We start from the raw sequence: 10489 nt of genomic DNA, 5'->3' as shown, positions 1-10489 counted from the left end.
AAACAGAGCCGTGGACACGCCAAGCAAACCTTCCTAGGAACCTTCCCCTGTTGGACAGGATGACTAGGATTCGTTCCGAAGCAACCAGCAGCTAACTATACGACGCATGTGGTGATCCATTTTATCGATAATGACTTGTACAAGCAAAACAAAAATCTTGTACGCGATTACGCGTGAACGAAATTCACCAAAATCCATCTACGAGCCTTCAATTCCGATCCTATATAAACACGAGCAGGTTCCATCCATTTATTGTATCATCAAATACATCCATCCATCAACGCACCGGCAAGCATCAGCAGATCATCATCAAGCAGATCGAACCCCAAGGCAAGCACCGGCCGGCGACTAGCTAGCGCAACTCGATCGATCGAAACAATGGCGCACCACTTCCTGGGCAGCAAGCACCATGGAGAAGAGGCGTCCAAGGTGACCGACTGGCGCAAGGAGGAGAAGCACCACAAGCATATGGAGCAGCTCGGCCAGCTCGGCGCCGTCGCCGCAGGAGCCTACGCCATGCACGAGAAGCACAAGGCGAAGAAGGACCCGGAGCACGCGCACTCGCACAAGATCAAGGAAGGGGTCGCCGCTGCCGTCGCCGTGGGCAGCGCCGGCTATGCCTTCCACGAGCACCACCAGAAGAAAGACGCCAAGAAGCACCGCAGCCATGGACACCACCACTAGTTATTATTGATTACTTTCATTTACCAGGCGCGCATGCCAAACTCGTTCTATATGTACCGCCGATTCATATAGTATTTTTAGTATACAAATAAATGGGTTCTCCATGTATGACCTATGTTTGATTTTTGAATTTGATTTATTATTGTATATATCTTTTTGTTCGGCTCTTTATGTACACTGTGACATAGGTTATTTCATCCTTGATATTTACTATAACTACAAAACAGCAATCACTACCGGACTATCAATACTGGTTGTATCACTCCCAGCTTTTGGCTACGATTGATAGCGATATGGCTACAATTGACAGCGATATGCACTAATAAATCGCTGTTGGTTATAGACTTATAGCCACAAACCGACGGTGAAAACTTACCTATACTGCCAGTTCGTTGCAAAATGTATCGCTTGTTTTGTAAAAAAAATCATAACTTTTTTCACATAAAGTTGGATTAAGACAAACTTTATATTAAAATTATAGGCATCAAAGAGATCTAAAACTTATAGTTGAAAACTTTTTAATTTGAGATGATTTATATGTCCCAATATTAAATATAAGTCCTCCGATTGGATTTGAGATGGCTGACAATCTCGAATGCAGATAAAGTCAACATTAAAGTTGTAGTACTCAATGAGATGCATCTCTCGATCTCCCATTGGCATGGCTCGACGTCCCCACGGCATCTCTTGATCTCCCACGGTATGGCTCGACGTTTCCCGCAGCATCTCTCGTTCTCCTATGGCATGGCTCGTCCTCCTCGTGACATCCTCAATCTCTTGTGGCGTGGCTTGATGCCCCTACGTCGTCTCTCGTTCTCTCGTGGCGTGGCATGACTCAACGTCACCATGACATCTATCCGACTACCCCTCTCCCGTGATGTCACTTGATGTCCCTGTGGCATCTCTCGATCTCTCGTGGTAAGAACATTGTTGGGGGCTACACCTAATAAGATGAACTTCAAACAGGCTACATCGTTGGCTACGACCACTCGATCATTGTGCTGCTACAACTGCTCGGGCACTCCGTTGATGGCCTTCCCCGAGTCGGACATTCTGCCATCGACAATGTCTCCACCTACGACTACTCGGGCACACCATCGACGCACCTCTGAGTCAGTAATGCCACCTCCGGCAACGTCATTAACCAGCACAACTCAGGCATGCCATTGATGGGCTCCCTCAAGTCAATCTTGCCACAAACGACCATGTCTCCGTCTACGATTAGTCGAGCACACCGTCAACGGGGCTCTCATGAGTTGGTCACACCTCCACTGGCAACGTCCTTGACTATGATTGCTCGGACAAACTACTGTCATTCCTGACCTGAATCATCACTAGGTATGCTCGACGCGTGCTGAGAATAAGAAGAAGACAATGAATTCAAGTTTACCCTTCAAATGATTCTCCAATTTTAATTTGTACCATGACTTTGGGTCGGCAATTTGGTTGAGTAAAAATGATGTTGTATTCAAAAGAACCATACCTAACTCATTTTTGCGAGTCATCTTCATGGGGATATATTGGATTAGTCAATGGTCACGGCATTCTAAAGAGAAAGCAAGATTCTGCATTAAAGGACGGATGCAAAATGTTGAAAGTGATGGAGTTGGAGTTCTTCAACAAGTTTGGATGGAGAAACAAGAGCCAGATTGAGGCTTGAGTTTGTAATTCTTGTGTCTGAGTTATGTACTTCTGCATTGCCTTTTGGAGGAATGTAGTCTAAGTACTCAGTATTTCGACATTTGTATCAAAGGGCTATACTCATTCCCTGGTGGATGTGGAAAACCGGAATATTTCATATTCCTTAACCTAAAAATATATATCTAGCACATCAAAATAGTCTCACTAAATCAAACTTTAAATGTGCATTGATAATAAATTTATTTGGTTTTGTAAAACATATTTGTGTATAGTCTTAGTAAAAAAGACAAATTTGACTTACAACAGAACTAAAATAAATTACAATTTAGAACAGAGCTAGTAGAATCTTACATGAGGGCCCGTGCTTCAAGTTCATTGATAAACTAACAATGTTAACTAAAATTGTAATCTATAATAACATGAAAAGGTGTTTTTGTGTGTGTGTGTGGAATGGGTCACAAAAGTTTAGTTTTGTGATAGTATTTACCATTGCCACCACTGGTTTAGGTTCTGCATTATTATTTCTTCAACATTTTGTAGTGCTGACATAGCTTAGCGCTTACACGCATGCTTAAATAAATTTTGAATTGCTAATATAAGAGTAAAGTATTAGAATATACTCAATGCGTGGCTCCGTTTGTTCATCATATAATGGCATATATTCAACAGCATCCCTGAATCCAACATGTCTGACCCTTTAGGGCTTGTTTGAATGCACTCGTATCTACATCAATTCACCTGTGTTGGGAGTAGATTAGGGGCAATCATCTACTCCCAACCAAACTACACAAGTGGACTGATGTGCATACATTTATATCCAAACAAGGCCTCAATCGTACCGTTACAAACTGGTGGATGCCAATTCGTATTTCAAACAAGGCCTAACTACACATATGGATGCCCGTTCTTGTTTTTTTCAGAGATACCACATGGTATCTAGGTCTGCCAGAAAGTGTCAACACTGTTCTTTCACGGCATGTAGTGTTTGGGCAAACCTCTATACCAATGTGAGCACAAGTGCACAACCAAACATTGGGGGAACGATCTGTCCAGATAAAAGGCGGTAGGTAGTATGTTAACGAAAACTGCAAACGATCTCAGTTTCTCGTCAGCTAAACTACCAACTTTCAACCATAAAAGCTAAATAGACATGATCGAACTTTAAAATCTGGAAGTCAAACCAGGCCGGCACTTCTGATTCATAAACTTACAAAACATGCAAGGACACATTGCACAGAATAATAGAGGAACCATCAAGCTGGTCTTACGAGGCTGTAACTGGTGACAAAAATGGCAGTTTGATCTCATTAATCCAGTTCCTGAGCGCACCATTAATGATATACACTGGTCCCTGTATAAGAGGACAGGGATCCTATGCAGTTGCAATAGTTGCACCATACCATCAACAAAAGAGTCCAGATTTGCACAAGTACTGTAGCAGCTCGTTTGGTGTGTCGATTCTGGAACTGATCAGATTATTGCGCGGTCCTTGTGGTGCAGTTGTAGCAGCAACTGCACCTATGATCCCTTTGACCTGTAAGACTAAGTCAACTGATTGTAAAGTTAAAACCTAAAACTGCACCTACAGATCCCTTTGCCCTGTAAGACTAAGTCAACTGATCGCAAAGTTAAAACTCTATAATATTAGTATACAGTTAGCATTTAGCAACAGTAATACATGGCAAAACTAAGAGATTTCCACCTTGATGTTGATGTGTGTGCCTTTGTCGGATGAGTTAAAAGCAATACACAACCAAACATTAGTAATGGTTTGTAGTATTGCTAATATGACAATTTCATTGATTTCATCAATTTCAAGCACAAAAAAAAAGTGTCAAAATGTAGAAAATATAGATGAAAATCAACAATTCTTATTTAAAGAAAAATTCAACAAATCTTGCCACTACAAAAGCGATGCGTTGGTTTAACTTTATCTTATCTGTAACAAATAAGCTGAACATCACACTTCCAACATGAATAAATGTGCACCGGCTTGAACATTTTCTTTTTGTGCCATGACCACAACTGAAAATTATGTGCACAGATGGGATGCTTTTGTGCAATGACCATATTTCACTGAATGATAATACCAACTTGTACTCCCTATGTTCTATTTACAAGTCCTTTTGGACATGAACACAGAACACAGCTCATAAAGCTTATGGCTTATGCAAAAGCTGCAGATGAATTGATAGCATTGTATAATAATTGCAAAATGAGTTGAGTTGAAGGGAAACGACAAAACAGTAATGAGAGTAATTCTAAAGAACCACTTAAAACATATTTCACTGTTATAGGTCAATTGGCATATTCGGATGACTTCAATTAGTTACACATAGGGTTCAGGTAAATGACTCATGCAAAGTGTCCTTAGTTACTACCATAACAACCAAGATTCAACCATTAGTTACCAGTGATTGCAAGAAAAAGTTATTTCAGCTCTAAACTCAAAATTTAAGCAGGCTAGGTAGGGAAATTAAACCATGGGCTGTTACCTGACATGAAAAAGTTTTTAGAAATCTTTATCCAGAGCTTTGATCATCAATAAAGATTTTCCCTAATAGACCATAGAACACAGAAAGTAATACTGGCCAGTAAGCTATACAAAGTAGCCATATACACATAGTAAAGAATGGATCAAAGCTGTCTAAATTAGCAAAACTTTGCAGTAAAGAGATATGAATATATGTTTGTCTGTTTCTCCCCAAACAAATTTCCAATAACCCATAACTAACTGTCTGGGTTAGCCTTCCAAGGCTTCACATGACTGGTGGAACTATTTAGGTGGTGCACCAAAAGACAGTGCAAGACAGTATGATAGACTTGATGCATGACAGTATTGTGGAGAGCCTCAAGGTAAATTAAATGCCTCAAGCTTGGCAATACAACTTTTACTGCTATACATGGATAAAAACAAACAAATTGTTAAAGAAATAAAAGTAATGAAAAACTGTTCACCATCATTTGCTCTTAGTAAAATTGGTATGAACTTGAATTTTTCAAATTTATATACAAGTTATTAGTTATTACTCCCTCCATCCACAAAAGGATGCAAGTGCCACTTTCGAGGAGTCAAACGATTTGAAGTTTGACCAAAGTTATATAAAAAAGTACTAGCATTTATGATACAAAATAAGTAACACTAAATTAATTATGAAATATATTATCATAGTAAACCTAGTTGGAGACATAAATTCTAATATTATTCACTACAAACTTGGTCAAAGTTAAGCTAGTTTGACTTGCACAAATCCCATAGTTGCATACTTTTTGGGACGGAGGGAGTACATGCCCTCATTCCAAATTGTAGATCGTTTTGGTTTTGTCCTAAGTCAAATTAGTCTAGCTTTGATCAAGTTTACCAGAGAATGCAAATGCATCAACATCTAGCACATCAAATTAGTTTCATTAAATCAACCTTGAAATATGTATTGATAATACATTTATTCAGTATTGTAAATGTGAATATATTTATCTATAAACTTGGGACAAAGTTAGAGAAATTTGACTTAGGACAAAACTAAAATAACTTACAATTTGAAAGCGGAGGGAGTAGTATCTGTGGCATAACTAAGTGTTACAAAAAAGTCAAAAAAAAAACAAGTGTTTATGCGTGTTGAGAAACCATATACCATTGATGTTAGTGAAATGACAAATAATAATGTCAGGCACAATTGACTCCTAAGTGTTTAATTTAAATTTCAGGCACACCGGACTCTCTTAAGTGTTTGTTAATTTAAAATCCTCCCAAGTGTTGAATTAAACTTAAGCATACATAGCATCATTCTACACAAAGAGGAAGTGGATAGCGTTATTCTCTATGGATCTGGTTTCTCTATATTGGTAGGAAAATCCTCTATTGATTTGAAGTGTCACTATTTCTGAATTGGTAGGGAGGGAAATGACTGATGATCTGCAGCTGCAAACAGTCATCTACCCTGTTAGTCACCATCCAATTTCAATATACCCAAACAGCAAGGTAAATTGGACTCCAAAGCCCCTAAATGCAACCAAAAAAATGGAAGATAATCAATGTGAGGTGTAGTTTGAACAAGTTAATATATATGTGCAACTGCACTCAAAACAAAACGAACATTTTACTCCATTTAAATTAGGTTTGTACAATTATCTTTCAGAATTTGTAAAAGATAGCCAACAGTGAGCTAAAGGATTGAAGAGATATTTAATGTCATTTGCATGGTGCCCACAATCCAACAATTTGCCAATCAACCTTGAAATTCAAATCAATATGAGTAGTGTTGTCTCAAAGCAGCAAGTGGAAATCTGTATCTTCTAATAAAACAAACAATTCATAACTACTTTTAAAATAAATAAACCAACCGAGGAGAAAGGAAGCTTTATATTAAGGACTTAGGGAAAAACTAGACATGCTATGGCAAGGACTAGAACTTAGATCGTCTAGGTGTGCATCCACACCCTTCACCAACTCAGGCAGGTTCAGTTTCTAAATCCTAATGTGTTGCTACTTATGAAGTAATCACTTCCTAGCAGTATCAAGTTACAAGGATTTATTGATCTCTTACCAAAGTTTACCTTTACAACTTTCAAATATATGTATTAAGTCACTTGTTACCAACAGTAAGGAACTGGAGGGAGGAAATAAAAGCATCCCTATCTTCTGAAGAAAAATATAAAATAGTGACCTTAGCAAGCACTTTCTCCTCACAGGCAAAATTAACCATTATGACATATTATATCTCGATCATATAGTAAATGGGAAAAAGAATCAACAGGAACATATCCACATATGAAACATAGAATCTAACAACAGAAAAATTACAGCATAAGATTAACGACTGAAACAGGCATAACACAAACCAGATACAGACTATTTCACGAAAATAAGAGGATGTGAGAAGCCAGTTGCATGTATAGTATCTTACAGCAGGGAGGATATCTAACTGGCTTCTCTGAGCCTCTTGATCAGGGTATCCAGAGATTTTTTCTTTGGGTTCTGCCTGGCACCCCTTGTCCCAAACGTTGAGAAATAACTCTCTGAGGTATCTCTAAACTTCTCTGAGATGATTGCAACCTTTCTATAATCTAGCTTGTTATAGCTCTTTTCACGGATCACTGGATTTAGGAAATTCTCTGGACTATTGCTCATAAGAAGATTCACTAGCTGCCTTGCTTCCACTAGTGCACCCTTCATTTCATTTTTTGCAGATTCTTGACCTGAGTCCACAAACAGGCTAGACATGCCCTCTGCAAATGTCTCAAACATTTTGAGATCAGTATCTATACCAGTGACCGCATTGGCATTGAACCGCTTTACTGAATCGTTCAAGAAGAGCTCGATGATCCTTTCAGAGATGTGGGCAAGCACTGCCATAAGTACACGGCGGAGCACAGGGAAGGGGAAGGATCTGCTGTGCAGTTGATGTGAGCGTCTCAAGGTAGATGATGACCTCGTTCGCATACTCATTGCCGCCAGGAGGAGGGTCATCAGCCATCCAGTTGACACCATCAGATTGACGCATAAACTCGTCAGCCTTGGCACGCAGAAGCCGCAGCAGGAGTGCCTCCGCAGCATCACGTGACCTGCGAAGTGGGAAGTCCCGCCGACCACGCTCCTACAGCACGCAGCGGCACACCACACAGTTGCGCAGCATGGCGTGTGAAGAACTCGCATGCCCGCTCCATCACAGACATGTTAGCACCAACCTGCATTGCCTGGGACACACTTAGACCACTGCCTGAATCCACAAGCTTTTGAATCGAAGCATCCACCACCTCAGAGAGGATACGACCAAGGTACTTCTTCACTGCTGCATAGGTATCCCCACCACCCCCATGCGCCATGAAGCTCACAGAATCTTCAATGAATGAACGAACAATACGGCAAATGTCTGGGACAGTGCATGAAAACGGTGCAACATATGGGAAAGCTGGGGTGATGTCTGAGCTCTGAATTCCAAACGCAAGGACATTCATTGAGTACTCATACTCCTTTCTCATGAGCATCTGATCAAACTTATCTGCAGCCAGTGCCTCTGCCACCTGCCTACGGCAATCTGCAAGCAGCAAATCATGGTACTTGTCTCTGTGCTTAGCCAGCACATCGAGCAGCATCCCTACTGGATAACCATACCGCCGCATTGTGGCAGAAAGCAAAGCAGCATAATCAGTGATGAGAAGCAAGTGGTTTGCTGTCTGCATCCTGGAGAAGTTGTCTTCCATCACAGAGACCATCTTCCCCACTGCGGCATCCCAAAGTGCATCTACATCTGGCCGAGATGTGAGCCCACCCCCTGTTCTAAACACACGGTCCTCAACAATAAAGAACCCAGCAATCTGCGAGAAAAACACCTGGTGGGACTCGAGGAATGGCGTCGCCGCAATTACATCAAAGTCCGATGTTAGCTGCAGCTTCCTGTTTTCCAAGTAGTACTTCTTGAACCGCTCACCCAGCGCCAGCGTCTGGTTTATATGCATCGCTCGATAGAGCGGTGTAAGGTCAAAAGAGGCCGCAGCAGGCACCATCTGCTGCGTCAGCTGTTGCCGCAGCTGCCGCAAAATCATCGAGGTCACCAACTCCATCATCATCCAAGGATGATGCACTCCTCCAGCAGGCGGCTGCTTGGAGCGGAGCTCCTCCTGGCGCTGCCTGGCAGGCAGCCGAGCGGCCGATGGCCACCTGGCCGAGGTGCCTCGAAGCAGCGCGGATGCTAACCATCCAGTCGGAGAACTCCCTGGAGATCTCGCGCTCGGCATGCGCGCGCACCGCAGGGACGACGCTGAGCAGCATGAGGCGGAGCGTGGGTAGCGGCAGCGGCTCGGGTCCCGAGGCGAGATCACGGTCGATGGCGTCGACGGCGCGCAGGGCGAGGTAGAGCCCATGGTTGCCGGCCTGGAGGTGCGCGTTCGCCCGCGCCGCGAGCGCGAGCAGCCGCACGCACCGGCGGGAGGAGGCTAGCGCGGAGGAGAGGTTTCCCGCTAGCGAGCGCGCGGCGAGGAAGGACTCAAGGGAGGCGAGCAGCGGGGCCGCCGAGGAGAGAAGCGCGGAGTGGGACGCCGAGAGGGAGCCCTTGAGCGCGTCGGCGTCGGCCAGGAGGGACCGGAGGTCGTCGACGGCGCGGATGAAATCGTGGAAGTGCGCGCGGCAGAGCTCCTCGATCTCGGCCTCGCGGTCCCGCGCCGCGCCGCGGAGCGAGGCGAGCAGCGGCTCGGGGCGGCCGCACGCGAAGGCCCGGCGCACGAAGGGGCCCAGGTCCTCCCCGGCCGCGATGGCGGCGGAGAGCTGCGCGAGGTCCGCCTCGGACGGCGCGGATGCGGACGACGCATGACCGGCCCCCACCGCCGACAGCGGCGCGTCGCCGGGGAGCCTGCGCCGCATCGAGATCTGAGGCAGCCAGGCAGGCAGTAGGGATGGTAAGCAACCTGGTTGGAGGCAGCACAGCAGTTGCCGAGTTGTGAAGAGGAAAGAAAAAAATTGGAGATTAGTCGACAGAAACGAACGGAACAGGAGGGGGCGGTCGGAGAAGGTGGGTTGGGTGGCCGGAAGTGGGTCCGGCACGTCGGTGAGTGGTTGGAAGGAAAGCCAAGTGCTCGCGTGACGGTGACGGGACGGAGGAAGCGCAGGTGACTGCGTATCGTTGAACGCACACCGTGGTTACTGGTACGGCATTGGACAGTTGACCCATGAGAGAGCTTCTGGCCGGTCGTCGGCCGGTAAAAAGAGACTGCCGAGAGCCTGAGACCGAGCAGACAGCGCAGTTAGGGCATGCATGTGTGAGGCTTATTAAAGCCGGCTAAAGTTGTTTTGTTGTGAGAGAAAAACACTGTAGATTCTAGCTGATAAGCCGACTGATAAGTTCAAGCGAACAGGCTTGCACCGGACTCTAGGCTTCGTTGGTCCGAGGCATGTCGGACCCTAGGGCAGTGGACCATGTGTCATGCTGGCCGTTGGACGACAACGGCTATATTCAAACGGTCAGTGACACGTGGTAGCTTCTAAGGGCGTTGGGCCCTTCGCCGATGATCCGACGGTGGGCGGCGGCTGGTTCAACGACCCCGTTTTCACTGTGAGACACAACGGCTAGTTGGCTTCTTGAGATGTTATAAATAGACATTGGTCGGCATTCGGCCAGCTCTCTTGGCACTCTAACTTTGTTAAACACCCTTTGAGCCTAAGCAAACACCT

At 44.3% G+C, this 10489-nt stretch overlaps 1 protein-coding gene, 1 long non-coding RNA gene and 1 pseudogene across 2 annotated transcripts; 1 reads left to right on the top strand and 2 right to left on the bottom strand.

Annotated features, from left to right (window-relative positions):
• The first annotated feature begins 119 nt into the window (after positions 1 to 119).
• LOC136449951 (abscisic stress-ripening protein 2-like) lies at positions 120 to 1043 on the top strand. Its single transcript, XM_066450177.1, has one exon. It carries the CDS (start codon positions 379 to 381, stop codon positions 682 to 684), a length of 306 nt encoding a protein of 101 aa, XP_066306274.1. The 5' UTR covers positions 120 to 378; the 3' UTR covers positions 685 to 1043.
• A 142-nt stretch (positions 1044 to 1185) lies between these two features.
• LOC136449952 (uncharacterized) lies at positions 1186 to 2423 on the bottom strand. Its single transcript, XR_010758194.1, has 2 exons — positions 2168 to 2423; positions 1186 to 2038 (listed from the first exon to the last, which is right to left on the bottom strand). It is a non-coding gene; the product is annotated as an uncharacterized lncRNA (long non-coding RNA).
• Positions 2424 to 6175: 3752 nt separating this feature from the next.
• LOC136449950 (exocyst complex component SEC15B-like) lies at positions 6176 to 9800 on the bottom strand (annotated as a pseudogene).
• Between the last annotated feature and the right edge of the window lie 689 nt (positions 9801 to 10489).

The sequence above is a fragment of the Miscanthus floridulus genome, chromosome 5 (assembly GCF_019320115.1).
Source record: "Miscanthus floridulus cultivar M001 chromosome 5, ASM1932011v1, whole genome shotgun sequence".
NCBI classification, from domain to species: Eukaryota; Viridiplantae; Streptophyta; class Magnoliopsida; order Poales; family Poaceae; genus Miscanthus; species Miscanthus floridulus.
This window is presented reverse-complemented; position numbering and strand designations above follow the sequence as displayed.